We start from the raw sequence: 18,997 nt of genomic DNA, 5'->3' as shown, positions 1-18,997 counted from the left end.
TTTGGCCGTGAGTTGAACTTCATTGTAATGTTATACTTAATCATTTTCGTGAATAAAAGCCTACAAAATTATAAAAACACGGTCAAGTTGTTACTCCTTTTTTATCATAAATTTTGCGTGACATAGACAAGGTAGAGCAGTAAATGATTCATACTTACGGATCAGAAAGGATATAACCTAACAAACACGAAGATGGTACTCCGCTGGGGGGAGCCACCCACATGTTATATTATTGTACCACTAAGCTATAATATTGTACCAAATGTCCTACTGGACAACTTGTAAAATTTAAATAAATAAATATAAAAAAAAACTTACGGATAGTCGAATATAATTGGTCTTACATTTATCGCAAAAGAGTGTTGAAACAGTAAAAAGGTTGCGCGTCAACCTGATTTTTCTTAATGATACCTTTAACAATCGAATAAAACAATCATTGCCGCTGTTAAATTTATATGTTGGAGATGAAAGGACATCGGCGCCTTTCTTTTAGAATTTTTGGGAAGATCTAGTCTACCTGTACTTAAATAATAAAACTTTTTTTTTTGGTAGACTTTTTACAATCAATTCTCATTGAGAATTATAAGTAAATTATTGTTGCGTGGTACTGTAATTTGGATTATAAGAGTTTATAATGCTTGATTCAAAAAATCAAAGTTCATTCGTTAGGTAACAGTTTCCCCAGGTAACGCTGGGAAGGTTTTTCGAAATTTCAATTTTTCACTTTTTTGGGACACTTTGAAGGGAAAATTAGCCGATTTTGCGAAAATTTGCGGCTAGGTAGAATTGCGGTGCCCCTGATAACTTGGTGCTGGATCATCTGAAATCAAAAGATCAAAGTTCATTCGTTAGGTAACAGTTTTTCCCAGGTAACGCTGGAGGGTTTTTCGAAATTTTTCGGAACTTTTTTGGAAAACTTTGAAGGGAAAATTAGCCGATTTTGAGAAAATTTACGGAGTATTTTTTAATATTTCTCCGTGAAAATTTTATACAATATTCTTCGAATGTCATACTTTAATGTACTATTGGTTTTAATAAAGAGATTTTAACTGTGTCGTCACAAATAATTCACAAAAACATGCCTTATTTTTGTACGAATTAACCTTAGCCCCCCCCCCCCCTTAAATCTAAAAGGTATTATCTCTTCAGTCTGCAGATTTGAACTGTCATGTCAAGTAATTGGGAAACTAATGAGTTTTGGTGGTTGTTGACTCGCATTATATCTGTAAATAATAAAACTTAGAAGTAGCTGTTTCTGATTATGTCTGCCCGAGATTTATGACAATGAACTTAGGCTCAAAGTCACTAAACGTAGCCGCGGTCACGGGACAATCGGTTTTACCTAACAGAGGTATGGAGTAATTGCATAGCTCTCCTTAAAAGAAATATTTGTGGCGGCACGCGACAATAAACACTCCAACGGTTTCTCCCTTTAGCTAGCTTAAGGACCTGCTATAAATCTTAGGATTTCTCTAGCTAAGGTTCTTCAAACGAACAAATAGTCTTTATCTTAACAGCCCCTAAATCTATTATTTAGTATGGGAAGATACTACTAGCTTTCTCTTAATCGCGGATACCACCCTTCTTCAACCACCACCGTAGAAAGTAACCAATTAACAGCAACGTCCATTTCCCTCACTTTCCGAACGAAGGCTTTCCTCGACGAATCCGATGATCTCGTATCCTTAGACACACCCCATCATAGTTTCCTCTGGAGCGTCTTTATGGCGGAAAGTCAGTCGTTAGACAGCAGTCAGAGCCGGTAGTTGGTAGTTAGCAGTAATAGTTGATCCAAGTTTCTTGACATCTTAAGCGATCATCATCAACTATCATCTACTAAAAAATGAATAATCCAAGTGAAAGTTCGCCTAGCACCCCTGAGCCCCATGTTGACTCGACAATACATGGTAAATTAACAGTGCAAGATTCTTTAATTATCATACAAGAGTTAATTCAGTCGTACACGCAAAACTCGAATGCAGAACCTCAAAATGTGTGGCTACCGCGTTTTAATCCCGAAATCGCGGGCTCCGATCCAGCTGTATGGTGCGCAGCTGCCAATCGGATTATGGAGAAAAATCCTTTAGAAAACGGCGCGTTGTACTCTGTTTTAATTAATGCTCTAGAGGGTTCTGCAATGCTATGGCTTAAGAAAGTAATGGTCAATGAATTGGATATTACCTGGCCAAAATTTAAAGAACTTTTCATTATACGTTTTGGTGGAAACGAATCAACAACTTGGGCACTTATGAAGATAATGAAGGAACAACCAATGAAGGACGAACACATGGGAGCGTTCGGCCTCCGTCTCCGTTGCTTCTTGAAGACGAGGTGGGAAAATTTGACTCCTGCTGAAATAATCAACGCCTGTGTTCTTGCTCGACTGAGTTCAGAAGATGAGCGTATTAAAGACATTGCACTTGCGGGGAATGTCACGAATGAGGAAGAATTTCGAAGTCTAATGAGAGATTTCTCTTACGCGTGGTCGGTGCCTTTCTCAAATAATTTATCAGCAAGCCCTGAAGTTAAACTCGCTCGCAAGTCATCTCGCTCCCGGATTAAGTGCTTCTACTGTGGTGTCCTTGGACATAAAATGGCAGTGTGCCGTAAGAGAATAAGGTTTGCGAAACTGAAGAATATACAAACTCGAGAAGAAAATCAACCAAGCACGTCAAAGGCGTCGTATTTCAAGTATCATGAGGAGGACGATGCCGCGGCTGATCGTCCGTTGTTGCGGAAAAGAACCTACAATTCCGGCAGCGAACATCGAGTCGACGCCTGCGTGGTGGAACCTGCCACAGTCATTCATATAGGTAAGTCGTTTCCATTTTACTTCGATTCTGGAGCCGAGTGTTCCTTAATAAAAAAGAATCCGTAGCCTTGAAATTTTCTGGTAAAAGAATGACTGATATAGTAGTAATAGGAAATACCTGTATTAACTGTACATTACAAATTTTGTCAGTTGTATGTATTAATGGTTTTACATTGGAGATAACTTTCCATGTCCTTGTTGATAATTATTTAAAATACAGGGTGGTTTTATTTTTATTCTATATTTTCGACTTTTTTTTCGCTTAGAATCGCCCCCTTTCCACTTGTACCACCAGTTACCAACCACCCTGTATATCATGATTGGTCGTGAAATTTTAAGCCAAAGTTTTGACGTAAATATTACACAAAATAGTCTCGCTATCTGTAAAACAAAAATAATTAATGTGTAATAAAACCGCTGAAAACCCGTACTCGCGTAAATACGGGCTTTACCTTTTATTGCGGATCAAATCGCAGGATTGCAAAAAAGCGAGATACTTTATTAGCCTAGACATAGCCAGCGGGTTTCACATAATCCCTATTCATCCTAATTGTACTGAGTATACAGCATTTGTTACCCTCGATGGATAATAAGAGTATATAAGAATGCCGTTTTGGTTGAAAAATGCACCATCCGTTCTTCAAAGGGTCATTCTCAAGGCCTTAGGTGACCTCACTCAGTCGTACGTTGTTGTTTATTTGGACGATGTTTTAATTATTGCCGACTCGGTAGACCAAGCTCTAAAAAGATTATACATTGTATTAAATACCCTCATAAAAGCTGAATTTTCTTTCAATTTCTCTAAATGTTCTTTTCTAAAAATATCGATACTTTATTTTGGGTATGTAATTCATAATGGAGAAGTTCGCCCCAACCCGGGTAAAACACAAGCTTTGAGCTTACCAGCAGTGACAATTAGGACCGCACGATGATAGCGCAGTGATTAGCGCCTTTGGTTACAAACGGCCAGGACTCAGGTTCAAATCCCAGCATGCGTAGTCCGATTTTTCCTTTCCATAACGTGCTTTACAAAATGCAGAAAAAACAAAAGAAGGAAATAATTCAATTCGTCTAAGTTTCCGAATGCAAAAAGAAAGAAAATCAACATACCTCCCAGCGACATCTTACACCAGCAGCAGCGCTATCAACATGGTGGCATATCCACCTCAGGCAGTTCATAGGTCTAGCTTCTTACTTCCGAAAATTCGTACCTAAATTTTCACAAGTAATGGAACCTCTGTATAATACCTACTTTAGGTAACAAAAACATAACTTGGACAGATAAACATGAAAAGATAATTTCTGTCCTAACTGATGCTCTTGGCTTTGAATTGCACCACCAATCGTGTGACTAAATCGAGTCCATTAGAGAATTATTAATCGGTAGGACAGCAGCAAGACCTTATGGCTCGTTGCTACCCGATAATATTGAAGAAAGAGAAGTAGATATCTCCGATGTACGACAGCAGGCAATAAATAATATTGAAATTAGTGCTAAATATGATAAAGATAGATTTGACAAAAGTACAGCGAAAGTAGTTAGATTTAATCTTGATGATTTTGTATTACGTAAAAATGAGAAAAGAAATAATCAAACTAAATTAGATCCAAAATTTAATGGTCCATTTGTAATAGCAGAGATTTTGCAAGGAGATAGGTATGTTTTAAAAACATTAGATGGTAAACAATCATATAAATACAATCATGATAAATTGAGAAAAATGCCAGAGAGTTGCATTTCTGTTGGGTTGGATGTCTGCAGTGATGACAATGGCAGTGACAATGACAATATCAGTACACCGATCCCTGAGGATCATTAGCACTATTGCCATAACATCTAGCATAGTGTTTTCACATACGCCCAGTGTGGTAATGTGATCTAGAAAAAGTGAGATTTATTGAGGTACGAGATCGAGAATGGTCTGTCATGTCATTACAGTCTGACTGGTAATTCACAGGATGCAACTAGCACTTTCAATACTAATCATAATGTTATTGATTTTTGTTTTTTTATTTTTGTTATTGAACATTCGATCAAAATTTTTGTTGTTGAACTGGACCCTTGGCTTATTTGGACATTTAGTTAAATTGTAAATAATGTCAGTTGTATTGAGTCTAATGTCGAAAAAATTCAATATTTTAGATACATCCGAGGATTCTGATTGACAGGATGGCCAAAGCCATTGTCAAAACCAGTGACGAGAGCATACTCTACTCGTGCCAATTTCACCGGTGATTTTTCAAATCAGATTTCCAGAAACAAGTTGGTCACACGAAAGCGCGTCTACCCGACCAGAGATTGTGTCAACCTGCCCGGCCCTACCTACTTGTAATTAACAGACACGCCAGAAAATATGCTGTGGAAAGTACGTCGTGCATGATACGCTAATTCATCGTCAGTCGCTTGCAAATTATTATAAAATCAATGATCATCGTACTCATTGCCTTTCTCTCACCCAAGTAATATCTTGAGCACGTGAGTGAGATCCTGGCATTGAATAGGGAAGGGGTTAAACCTTAAAATCCTAACTAAAAAACGTATCAGTGCATCTAATTTGTATTTAACGGACTAATCTTTCTTCACTTTGCATTTTCGAACTTTATCTCTATTACTATCACTGTATAATCTAGGTTATTAAATTTATAATTTACCGAAATGCTAATATTGAACTTATTTAAAGAAAACAGCATAAATAAGATCAATACAATATAATGATTCATTCAAATAATTGACTCTATGAACTATTGAAATTCCATTACAAAAGAAACAAATAGACAATGAATAAGAAATTATTTAACAATAGATTCAAAGTTAGATATTATTGCAAACAACCTCAGGCAATCCCTTCGTCAAAGCACATTTTCGAAAATACAAAAAGCAGTGTTCAAAACTTGTTGCTTTGATTCCAAAATTTATCTGTCGCGAGGTTTCTCCTTGCACATAAGATTCTATGCATATTTGTACGGCAGGACTGAATTCTACTATCACTATATGTATATTTTAAATTAATACTCAAATTCAAAAATGAATGGCAAACAATTAACTTCATCAGAATAGTGCCATGAGAGAATAGAAGGTAAAATAAAAAATTATTTATTATCGTTATTATTAAATATGTAATTGCAATTTTTAATGCAACAAAGTCGTCGGGCGTCCGACTTCGTCACTGCGAAATATTTAATTAAATCATTGCAACTCTCTGTACATATACGTTTTTAATACATTCCAATTTTAAAAGTGATTATTATAGTGAAGATACATGTATATTTTCAATCACAAATATTCAAATTAATTGTTAATATAATGTCGTTTTTATCAGTTAGTAGAATTATTAATATTGTTAATATAAAATTTCTCAGTATCATGTAATTAACATAAACAAAAACGCGATGTGCAAAAAGACCTATCCTAAAAAAGAAAATGTTAGTACTCACGAGTATAATAAATACCCGCGGTCACTGTGCTCGTAAAAAATTTTACGTAGTACAACCAGTCACCCGTATCCATTCGGACCTTTCGTCCTACGACATCATTGAGTGACCAGAGAGACAAAAATGCATACGATTCACGATAAGATGCGAGGAACATAGTCATCGATGCTATGGTAGCCCAGGAAAGTCGTCGTGAAGACCGTCATCAAAGACGAGTCATGCAATCCCATCATAGAAAAAACTGTTAACAATGCATGGAATATTATAATTTGCTCTTAAATATGACGTTAATTAATGGGAAAATTTAAAGCAGTGGAAGATTAATGTCTGTTAATATCTATTAAAATTATACTGACAATATTCAAATTAGGAGTAGCAAATTGATATATAAGAAATAGAATTAGATAATTTACATATTACTTACATTCTTGGCTTGTGAAGCACCACTAGGTCCTTTTCAGGAAGCAGGAGGAAGAGGAAGGAGTGATAAACCTTTAACAAAGCATGTCTTCGTATAGATATATAAATAATACATGCGTGAATAATTTATTTTGGAAATTAAGTAATGACACGGCAACAAATTTTAAATTGTTAGTGTACTCTAATTACTATAACAACTGAAACTCTGATATTAAAGTATAAAATTAGACTTTTTTTATTTTGAATAATTAAAGCAAAACACAAGGAATAAAATTAATTGGAGTGCGATATGCAAAGATTCTTACATGCTTAGGTTTGAAGCATCACTGCGTCCTCCTCGAAGCACAAGAAAAGGTAGAAATTATGAAAAACTGAAACAAAACAAATGAAATATTATAATTTGTTCTTAAAAATATATCGTTCATTGTTAAAGAAGTCTAAGGTAATGAAAAATAAAACTCTATTCAAACTTGAAATATTAATAATAATAAAATTGTGTTAAAATCTAATTACTATAAAAATTTTCTCATTATATTATATCATATTAATATTTTCTCATTTCAATATACAAAAATATAATAATTTCGTACTAGATTGTTTTCAAATAACAATTAAATGATTTGCATAATTTGTTATATATTAAGATAAAAACATTAATTAATTACTTAATAGTATATCCGATTATTAACGATAATCTATATACCCGAAATATTTTTATATGTGAACAATTTCAAATGTGATTTCTTTAACCTATTTTTCTTTCATCTTAATATTTTCAACAAATTATGCAATTATTTATAAAATGATGTTACTATATACCAATTGTAAGCTGTATAGCAATTATGTAGCAAATATCGATTACTATTGATCCAATAAAAAGAGAAAATAGTCGAGCACGTACCTCTGTTTTGTTATAATACCTCAATCGTTACCAAATTTGCATGAGAAATCAACGACTCCATTTATTAATAATCATCTATGACATCCATCTTGTTTTAGTTCGAATTATCGATCGTTAATCGCTTGTGGCGTTTGTGATGTGAACGCCTTTTCTATTTCAGTCATGTGACCAGCCAATAATCTACACAAAAGAAAACCAATAATTTGCAATAACAGAACAAATTATGGTAAAGATCGGTGTAATGTGAATTATCGATAATTTTAACCATCACAATTACAGTCAATAATAAATGTATAATAAACCAATAATTTACAACAGTGTAAGCAATTATAGTGAAATAAAGTAATAATAGAATCCAAATTCTACTTCAAAGATCTTCAATATGAACGATCAATAACTATAACTTGTCAAATACGCAGTCAACGATAAAGGTAAAAGAAAATTTCGGGATACTATTTAATTTTACTAATATTATAATCAATAACTGATTAAATACGAACGTACTATGTGCATGAACTAGATAGAAGTGTAGAATCGTTGATAAGGTCGAAATGAAGGTACTAACAACAGGATAACGTTCGACGAGACGAATTTTCGCTCCACGACTTTCAGGAGTATGTCACCTCTTGGCCCGGTTTAAACTACGACTTTCCAATATTCTGAACCAATAGGAGCGCTTGATATGACGTCACAATATAATGCGCCAATAGGAACACTCAATTTCATTTGACAATATTCTGCGCCAATAGGCACGCTAAATTTGACTTCGCAATATATTCCGCCAATAGGAACACTCGATTTTCGTATACACGAGCGCGCGCAAATTTATTGTATTCAAACAGTCAAATTGATGAGATTGAGAAATAGAAAACGTATTTAAGACAATGTTCAGTAACAATTACGAACAAGATTATGTTCTTAATGAAAAGCTTTTATATTACATGAGTGTAGCTGCTACTATTAAACAAAATATTGTATTAGTAAGAATATCATTACGGTATATTACTTAATTATTCATACAATTGTTAATAAATATATTTCAATGATTCAAACATTGTAATAAATAGAAAAACGTGACAAAAATGTTAGCAATTTACAATGGTCTTTGAGAATTAATAGCGGAACTATCATGGAAAGAGAAATTTCTTTAACTGAATATAATTTATTATCATTATTTACTTTGCTATTAATTGATGTATAAATTCCAAAATTTTTATTACTATAGCATGATCTTACATTTGAAAGCAAAACAAACTTGTGCGTGTAAGAACATATTAGATTTATATATTTAATAATTAATTATTAAATAATAGTATATGCTTATAATTAAGTTATGAAAATTGATAAATTATTGAAACAGAGAAACAGAGGGCGTTATCGTGCTGCACTATCCCAGCGAGTATCATCAGGGAGACTAACATTAGGCAGGAACCATTGAAAGGCCAATGGTAGAAACGGAGGCTGCAAAAAATCAGTTACAGAACAAAACACGATGCGCGATTGCTATTTCAAAAGTTGGAGATAATGAAAAATGGAGGTGAACAGTGTCCCATGGTGTCCCACGGTGCAGTCCAGTCTAGATCATCCAAAATTCTCTTAGTGATCCAAACTGGACTGTAGCGTAGTTCTTGGCTTGGTATCGTTTTCCAAAGATTAATCAACTGATTAATTTTTGATCGCGAACCGATAAATCGCGAGAACAATTTTTTCTGTGTGGTAAGCGAGGGAATGAAGAGAGAAGAGATTTTTATTTTTCGTTTCAAGACGGATAAGTATCATTGTACAGAATGGGATCGCAATGCACTTAACATATGTATTTACCTCATGAATAATTAAGGCGAAGCGCACGCATCCCACGGTGGCCCATGACGTCTTACGGTGCCCCCTATGGAGGTATTAGTCCAGTCCAGATCAACAAAACTGTTTTGGATGATCTAGACTAGACTATATTAAAACAGTTTTTAGCATGATATCGTTGTTCAAATGTTATAAATTAGTGGTTTAAATATTATAAATTAATGCTTCAATTGCTACTAAGTAATGGTTTAAAAGTTGTTAATTAATGGTTTGATTTTTACAAATTAATGATATAATTGTTATTAAGTAATGGCTTAAATATTACAAATTAGTGCTTCAATTGTTCTTAAGTAATGTTTAAAATGTCGTTAATTAATGGTTTGATTGTTATTAATTAATAGGTTAAATGTTATAAATTTATAGGTTAAATGTTATAAATTAATGTTTTGAACGTTGTTAATTAATAGTTTAGATGTTATAAATATATCTTTTGAATGTTGTTACTTAATTGTTTCATTGTCGTAAATTAATGTTTTAAATGTATTAAATTAATAGCTTAAATTTTATAAATTAATAGTTTGACTGTTACAAATGAATGGTTTAAATGTATAAAGTAATAGTTTAAATGTTATAAATTAATGGTCTGAATGTTATAAACTAATAGCTTAAATGTTATAAATTAATGACTTAAATGTTATAAATGAATAACTTAAGTGTTGTAAATTAATGGCTTAGATGTCATAAATTACTAGTTTCAATGTTATTATTTGATATTTTTTTTTTATTTACCTCATATTGCAATTCTTCTTCGATGTTCACTCTCCGGCAGTTCAGGCACAAAAGAGCTCGTGCGCGACTTGTGTGTTCCTTATATAACCTGACAAGGTGTCGAGATGATAGTTTCTACAAACTAAGATTAAATTCACACTTCTTTGATACTAGTTTTCGACTATCAATTAGTTTGGACAAAAAGAGAAAAAAGCTTAACGGCAGTTGATGACGTTACTGTGGAATAAGTTAAGGTATTAAATAATTAGACAGATAAAATTCATATTAAGCATTATATTATATTATCGATATTCGTTCATTTACTCGTGCTAATTATAAAATAAAATGTTCTTTTTTCTTGAATAATACCTACATCACTGTTTGCGATATTTAAAATTCTTATTTAATGCTTACTTAAAAGTCAGGTGCCTTTTTAATTCTTTTCAAGTTAAACGAGTAAATTTACTCGTTATAGTTGTAACATAAAATGGCTTTTTTTCTTCAATACCGCCTGCATCGCTGTACGTGATACAGATATTAATTATGTAGCGAATAGTATGAACTAATTGGCTGTAAAATTAACTAAATGATTTTATTCGATTAGTATTCGACAATGTCTATCATATTCAGCAACCTTCTTCTATAATAAATTCTGTTCGGATCAATTATTTTATAATAAATTGCAGATTATGTCACTGCATATTGTAAAATATTTGCCTATAGCCCTTTTTTTCTAATTCATTGATTTTATTGTTTTAGATGTATTATTTACTGTTGTACGTACATCCCATGCGCAGAGCCACGTGGATATTTGTCTGCGCGTGGCGAGAATGCGCAACGAGAGCTCTCAGCATTTCGTGAAGCAAGCTATTTTTTGAAACGTATTATACGTGTCCGTTTGAAGTTTGTTCGACAAGATGGAAGGGAGCTTCCTAGGAAAAAAGCGTTAGATTGTTCATTTTGCGTGTAATAATAATTGTTTGTCATATGATATTATACCAAGTTTACGATACGAACCGCGCATCAGCTATTTTTTAGAAGTTAGAGTTTTTCCACGTTGCACGTTATAAAGTTTGCAACTCGAACCACGTGGACAACTTAATTGGCATTTTAGGCGTTCGACAAAGTGAACAAAAATTGTCGAAACTTTACAGCAAATCGCTCCAACTATTCGTTAGTATGTCAATGCTATCGTTTCGTGTCGATTATGCAAACGTTTGACAAATAGAAAATATGACGTGGAATTTTAGGTTCTAATGGCTTGTTGCCAACTCCGAATATCGGCGGAAAACCTGCCGAAAAGGATGCTTCCTGCCTTTTCTGTCGATTACAGCGAAAGTAATAGAAGAGAAGAGCAGACGCGGCGTGTTTCGTGTGTGAAATGTGAATACGTTATGAATGTGTTGTAAGACACAGAATCGATATTTAGCATGATTGTTCCTATGCTGCGATTTTTTCTGTCTGACTAAATCGTACGAGGAAATAATTTTATCTACATGTTCTTTAATCTTATACAACGAAGATAGATTGGAATACCGCGAATTATCTGTAGCAGCATTCGACGACGAAACTTTCCGACGGCTTCGCGACACAAAACTCTATACCATCAAAACATGGCGGACGTCTAACAAACACGAGCGTAGTGGAGATATCGATGGGCAACAAAGAAAAGAATCCGTTTGGTTTTGAACAAAAGATTCATTCCGTTTCGTACAGCGAAGTGCGAAGGCTCACTTCGCGTAACCACGAAGTAAACACATTCGAGATGCGTGATTGTTGATTGTTGACTGTTAATTGTTTAATAAACCATTTTGTTTGAATATCGAGAGTATTACTTGGACACTTACATCTAACACCATCTCATATCAAATCACCTGCATCGTAACAAAATTGTTACTTTATGCCATTTTTCAATTAAACCAAAGTTTCAGGTGCTTGTCATATTTCACTATTACCGAAAGTTTGAAATATAAAAATTTATTAGTTTCTCTGTCGGTATAAATTTTAGAAATGTTAAGTTCGATAATATCGGCGAAGGAATTTCTAAGAAAACGCAATAAATAAAGACAGTGAATAGACAGATGTTTGCAAAATGACAGACAGAAAATCTTCGCGTGAAAGTTTCCTATATTAAAATCAACGTCGGAAATATTTGATTATGCAAGTTTTGGAAGCTCGCAGCCACAACTTGTAGAATTAAAAATCACCCGAAACAAGCTTGAAATCGATTAACCGGCGACAAATTTATCCGAAAAATTCAGCCAGAAATTCAGAAAAATTGTTGAAATTTCAAACACCGCGGAAGAACTGTCCAACACCGCGAGAAATTTTCATGGAATTTAGTTTGAAATTTTGACGAGTGTCCGCGCGTAGTGGAGATCGAACAAAGCAACGGTGAACAATCAAATTGATAAAGACTTGTTTAGCAGCCACGAATTCGATCCTTGCGCGACGAACGAGATATTTGGATAGTTGCGGTTGCCAGCGAGGACTTTGTTTACTTAAAATGGCAACAGCGCGAGATGCGGCGTGATTATCCCTGTGTGCCTTCGTTCCAAGTATTTCAGAAACCTGTAGGTTGAAATTAAATACTGCGTGAACGATGGTTATGCGAACTGGCGACGCAAGTGTATGGCTAATTGTGTGTTCAAAAAATCATAGAATATCGAGGTAAGTGGTGAAACAGGGATGGTGGTTGTGCTAAAAAATTACGAGGAAAGTTACGAACGAACAAAACTATTTAAAGCGCATTTTTGTTTGTTGTTACTTGAAAATGACAATTACTTTCCTGCGCGACCTTCTTTCGATACCTTTCGCGAGTATATTTTGTGCGTTGTACGTTGGAACGTTTTAAAATTTCTACAGCAAATGGATTATAAAATACGAATTTACCGTTTAAGATATTCGTTCTAAAAGAGAATTTATAGAGAGAAGGCGCAGTTTCTTCTTCGCAGGATTCTCTGCCGAAAAAGCCGAAATTTTTACTACTTACGTGGCACAGAGGCCGCGAAAGGGGGCAAATAGAACAATTTAACGAACCGCTGTTGATTCTATGGTCCTTCGCCGGCAATAAGGTCCCTTCCCGAATGAATTAGCAGCAGTAAAATAGTAAAGTCTTCGTTGTCTGTCGCATGATACAATCCGCACGCCATCCCTCGTTATCCTAAACCTAAGGACTAAACCTAAGGACTCGCCATAAAATTAATCTTTTAACTTGAAAGTATCTCTAATCCTGTAAGTGTTTTGTTTTATGGATGGTCCTTAGAATAATCCTTAGATTTATTGCGCGCTCTTACAAATTATGGAGAAGGCAAATATTTATCTAACGGGAAAAGCGGATTTTTCCCACGGTCAGTGTCACCCTCGAGCCACATTGCTAGGAGGCTTGCTACATTCATTAACGTTGGCTCTAACCAATGGGCATCGCGAATCGTTACCCCCACTTCCCTAACGAAAAGTGTGAGCACAACGAATCCGCTTTCTTCATACAACAAACGCACCCACACCGAGCTTTTCTCCGTAATGGCATGAGAGCGGACAAGCCAGTAAACAATTAAATCTCAGCTAGGCAACAGTCTGAATCTCAGCTCGAAAATTGAACAGTCTAAAACTCAGTTACACAACCATCAAATCACAAACGGTAACACGAAATCAGTCTCACTCGTAGTTTGACAGTCGACATACACATATTACAGTGTACGTAGTTGTTGGAAGTATATATACTATAACCTGTTCAAATTAGCTATATACTTCGTTTATACTACTTATATTCGTGGCGTCGATTATTCAAATCGTAATTCCCGTTGACGCGCTTCTTCGAGGTCGCGTCTCCCCGTGAGTGGTCGAAACAATGTTTCATTGAACTTGTTAACATCATAGAGAACTATCCTAAATGTGGAAGTATATAGGTCTTACCTCTATAGAGGTATAGAGATCTAATCTCTATAGAGGTTTATAAACCTCTGTCGTACCTTATACTATCAAGCTTTCTTTCCTACGTGGTTTTTGTTTTTTCTAAAGATGCCCCTTTCGTTCAAAACATCTAGACTGTCGGAACAAAAGTTGTATCTTTACACGTGTCTCGTTACATGGGTGCTAATTACTATAACCGTCTCTCTGCATTGCTCGATAGGTGTTCGCCTAAATCCTAACATCTAAGTGCAAACACTGTGAACGATGGCTGACTACTACAATGTACTAGGCGTGCAAAAAACCGCCACGAACGAGGACATCAAAAAGGCGTAAGTAATGGCTCAATAAGAGCAGAGCAGCCCGTTATCAACGGAGAAGAATGTACAAGAATACTCGAACGTTTAACTTGCATTTAATATTCTATGATATGATTGAATTAGTATTTAAAAAAAAATTATAAAGAAAAAGCCAAGTTCAACGAGGATATGTGTTATAAAGATATATATACAGGGTGGTTGGTAACTGGTGGTACAAGCGGAAGGGGGATGATTCTACGCGAAAAAAGAAGTCGAAAATATAGAATAAAAATTTTTCGTTCGAGGCTTTGTTTTCGAGAAAATCCACTTTGGATTTTCGTTGGGTACGAGTGCACTTTATCGCGTCTCGTTAGAACGGATCTCACTGTAGAAATTTTTTTTTAATTTTTTTATTCTATATTTTCGCCCCCCCTTTCCGTTTGTACCACCAGTTACCAACCACCCTGTATATACAGTCGAAAATATAGAATAAAAATTTTTTTTAATTTTTTTAAAAATCTACAGTGAGATCCGTTATAACGAGACGCGATAAAGTGCACGCGTACCGAGCGACAATTCAAAGTCGATTTTCCCGAAAACAAAGCCTCAAACGAAAAATTTTTATTCTATATTTTCGACTTCTTTTTTCGCGTAGAATCACCCCCTTTCCGCTTGTACCACCAGTTACCAACCACCCTGTATATATATGTTCAAATGAATTACCTTATCATAAATAAGTGTGATTACTTGTTTGTCATTGGTGCTATTTTATTAGACGAATGGTAAATACGATGGGTGAGAAAAGACTGAATGGCTTTTTATTTCAACTCCGTTGAGGCAGCTGGCTCTGATCTAGAAGTCGATCAGCAATCTTGGTTAGAGGGAGTCAAGAGACTTCTTAAGTTCTACTATAAAGAAGCATCGCTGGTCGGTTGATTAAACAAAGCATTGCCTTACAGATATAGAAAATTGGCATTGAGATGGCATCCAGACAAAAACCCTGAAAACCTGGAAGAAGCGAACAAGAGATTCAAAGAAATATCCGAGGCGTACGAAGTCTTAATTGACGGTAAGTTTCTGTATTTATTCGTCACTGTATTTGATCTCTTAAAGTTTTTACAAATTCTTCGAGGGCTGTCTACGACTTCGACGATTCCCGAGATCGTTTCCTCTTTAATGATGTTGCTCTTGCGGAGGACGACCTCAGATTGATGTTATCAATCATTCAGCGTATTCTACTAACCTGACAACCCTTGGAATTTGGAACAAATAAAACTAAGCAATCTGCCTTCAACTTTTATTTTACAATTAGTAATGATCGCTTATTGTTTTATATGCTTTTCAGAAAGGAAAAGAAGCACCTACGATCAATATGGAAAGGGAGGACTTCAAACGCGATGTGCTGAGAGGCAATGCAGGACCGACATTAATGCACACTTCAATATTCCACCTTTCATGTTTAGACCCCCTGAGGAAGTATTTAGAGAATTCTTTGATGCTCCTCTCGAGAACCTGATCTCTAGTAAGTAAACCCATTCTGCTAGTCTTTAATCGGTGATTCTGTGTAGCACCAACTACCTGTACCCTGAGACACATAGAATGAAATATTGGAGCACGCAAATAAATATGCAGTTACCTTATCCACTTAAAAAAACGTATTCAAGTAATTAACCGAATAATAGATGTGTGGCGGATGAAAAGAGAGGTTGCGTTTCCGTGCCCGGTAGTCTCTGCCTTAGACGTAGAGGGAGTCTCGCTAGGTGCGGTATTTGTATCGTTCGCCAGTATATTCGACCGCTAGCGAGATAGACAGACTCATTGTCGTCGTAGCCCTCTGGTGTTGGCGGTTGGTATCCGCGGATTGCCCGGGAGGTGTTGCGCCGCGTTGATGCCTCGACCTGTCGGCGTCCTGTTGGTACCGATCCGCCACAGATGTTTAAATAGTAGTAAGAACCATGTGATTAATTAGTGTTTTAATTGTTCCAAAGACCTTATTAGAATCGGTGTACCCAGCAGACTCAACAGGCATAGTCATTCAAGCAGAAGCAGGACGCCGGGATTCTTTGGCCCGTTAGGAGCTGCTCCTCGCTTTGCTATCCCATCATTATTGCGGCAACACAATGTGTTTCGACGTCTGCCAGGAAACTTGACCTGGTACAATGCGAGTAGAGGCCGCGTTACTTATTGTATGAGACAGATAAGTGTTTCAACTAAATTTGTCAACGGCAAAAAGATCACCATCAAAAAGTAAGAACAATGAACAAAGAATTTATCATAGATAATAAATCGTATGTAGGTGATCCCATAAGACATGAGACGTCACTTATATTTGTAAAACAACATGAGATCTTCGATAGAATTTTCATGTACTATCTGCAAGATGTACAGAAACGATAACGATTTGTATCTGTGATTGTTTCAGGATTCGCGACGGTGAAAAGGAAACAATATTGACGTACGAGAATGATGTGCTAAAGATGAGTACGGTGAACGGCGTGCAACTCCCAATAAGATAAAATTAAATCACTTCTCTATCAAAAACGTTCGCCTGATCAGCTTGGATTCAGCTTGGAAATTGAGAAATTCCTGTCATCGTGTCACGTTTGCGAGTAATATTTCTGCACTCTACCTGCTGTGTTTCTCCTACCTATCTACCTGATAATAATATAAAAAAAAAGGAAAGAGAAGAGAGCGTAATCGTCACCGCGGCTAATTTAACAATTCAAAATATCCTTGTGTCTCTTATTTATATTGTTTTTTCATCAATTTACTTTGTTTTATCTATTTTACTTATTTTATCGTTGAAATATTATGTTAGAAAATTTAAAAATTTAAATGTAATAGTGTTGCTGATCGATGCACTTCTCCACACATTGTACAAGAGAACAATAAAATACATGTCGAATTAGAATTGGAATTTTGGGGCGTTCGATGACCCTTAACTCAATTTATATAGCTAATGTTTATTGGTATGTCACGTCCCGCGCTGCGCACGCGCCGTAACGTAGACTAAAACTACCAATAGCGCGAGTGAGCGTTCCAATTTGAAATTTAAATAAATTTTAACAATTTGTATAGAAACCAAATTCGAGCCTCACAACCCCTGACGAATAACAGACAACACTACAATTTAATCTGAATTCAAAAATTAACGGCAGCACAACCAAAACGAGCCAAACAAAACGTAACAGTACAAATATGCACGCTACAAGAGGCTATGAGTAGTAGCGGCGATAGGATGGTCGAGATGATGGTAACAACGAATTCAGGCTCGATAACGAATCCACAGTCCACGGGATGACGAGTGCCAACGTAATACACGATTCGGATAACTCTCTCGATAACTCAATCAGCAATTCGCCCAACGACTAACCAACTAACTCGTAATCCAAATGAAACTGCCCTGTTATATGAATATACAAATATTCTATAAATATGAATATATAAATAATACTATTATAATAATATATACTATTATAATAATATATAAATATTCCTGTGCCCACTTCTCGGGTCAGTCTTTGTTTTTAAGGAGAGCCATATAATCATTCCATACTTGTGTCAGGTACACGTCCCTCCCGTGACCGTGGCTACGTCCAGTGACGCGCTATGTCACTTCGAACCCGAACCCATCGTCATAAAGCCAGGTTGGAACATTAAAACTATTTCTTATTTTTATTACTTAAGTGTAGCTATAAGCCTGGACTAAGTGTAGTAAAAGTCTGGACTAGGATATTGGGGTTTTCCCAACATTCCAGACGGGAAATCCCGATGTTCTTCCATCTCCGGCATATATATTTATTTATCACTTTAAAAGAGAAAAAGAAAGCAGTGAGATTTTGAGAAACAGCGATTACTCGACGAAATTCGATGACAGTGATTGGATCTCTAAGCTCGAGCGATAGAGCCCGTTTAAAACGAAGAAAGCAGGAAAACTTGCATAATTTGGAAAAACTAACACAAACAAAACACAGCCGCGACAAATGCTACTTGAGCTTTTGTTCCCGTTACTAAGATTAGTCGCCAGCTGACCGAATAAAGACGCATCATCATCCACTTCTCACTAAGAAGTATCTTTCTCATTTTAGTCTCTTCGTTTTATTCTTTTTTTCGAATTAAACGCATACATACATAAACATACATTATATACGTACGCACGTGTATCATTAAAAAAATGAAGAAAAACTCTTCATGAATTAGCACTGATCACAAATGTTCGATTTGATCAATACATAAAAAAAAAACACCGAGCTTTCTGTTGAGAAATGTTGGCATAATCGCTAGTTACTACAAGCCAAGTTGGTACGACTTCTAACGACGCTCTTTTGTCTTAAAAGTCGACCACGTGTTAATTGACCGAGTATATTCTGTGTGTTAAGACGTGTTGTACGAGGCGATAAAATATATTGGAGAAAATCGAATCTGCGTGAATCGATTAATTAATAAACCCAAACCTATATCCTTTTAACACTTTCGTCCGTAATAAAACGAGAACGAACTTCACTTGATCTCTGGACTTGAGCTACAACTACAGAACAGTCACCACATCTCTAGACTTGTTTCTCGCGATCACGTCTCCCCGCCACTGGTCGATCAAACAGTCTCCTTACAGTGAATTCGGGCTGGCAATTTAGCGGAGAATAAAACCCCTTCCATAGG

At 35.6% G+C, this 18,997-nt stretch overlaps 1 protein-coding gene across 1 annotated transcript; it reads left to right on the top strand.

Annotated features, from left to right (window-relative positions):
* The first annotated feature begins 14,269 nt into the window (after positions 1-14,269).
* On the top strand, positions 14,270-17,436 carry LOC126875576 (dnaJ homolog subfamily B member 6-like). Its single transcript, XM_050638528.1, has 5 exons — positions 14,270-14,371; positions 15,298-15,407; positions 15,684-15,860; positions 16,327-16,585; positions 16,761-17,436. Exons 1-5 carry the CDS (start codon positions 14,307-14,309, stop codon positions 16,852-16,854), a joined length of 705 nt encoding a protein of 234 aa, XP_050494485.1. The 5' UTR covers positions 14,270-14,306; the 3' UTR covers positions 16,855-17,436.
* Positions 17,437-18,997: the final 1,561 nt, after the last annotated feature.

Source organism: Bombus huntii, chromosome 18 (assembly GCF_024542735.1).
Source record: "Bombus huntii isolate Logan2020A chromosome 18, iyBomHunt1.1, whole genome shotgun sequence".
Taxonomy (NCBI): Eukaryota; Metazoa; Arthropoda; class Insecta; order Hymenoptera; family Apidae; genus Bombus; species Bombus huntii.
This window is presented reverse-complemented; position numbering and strand designations above follow the sequence as displayed.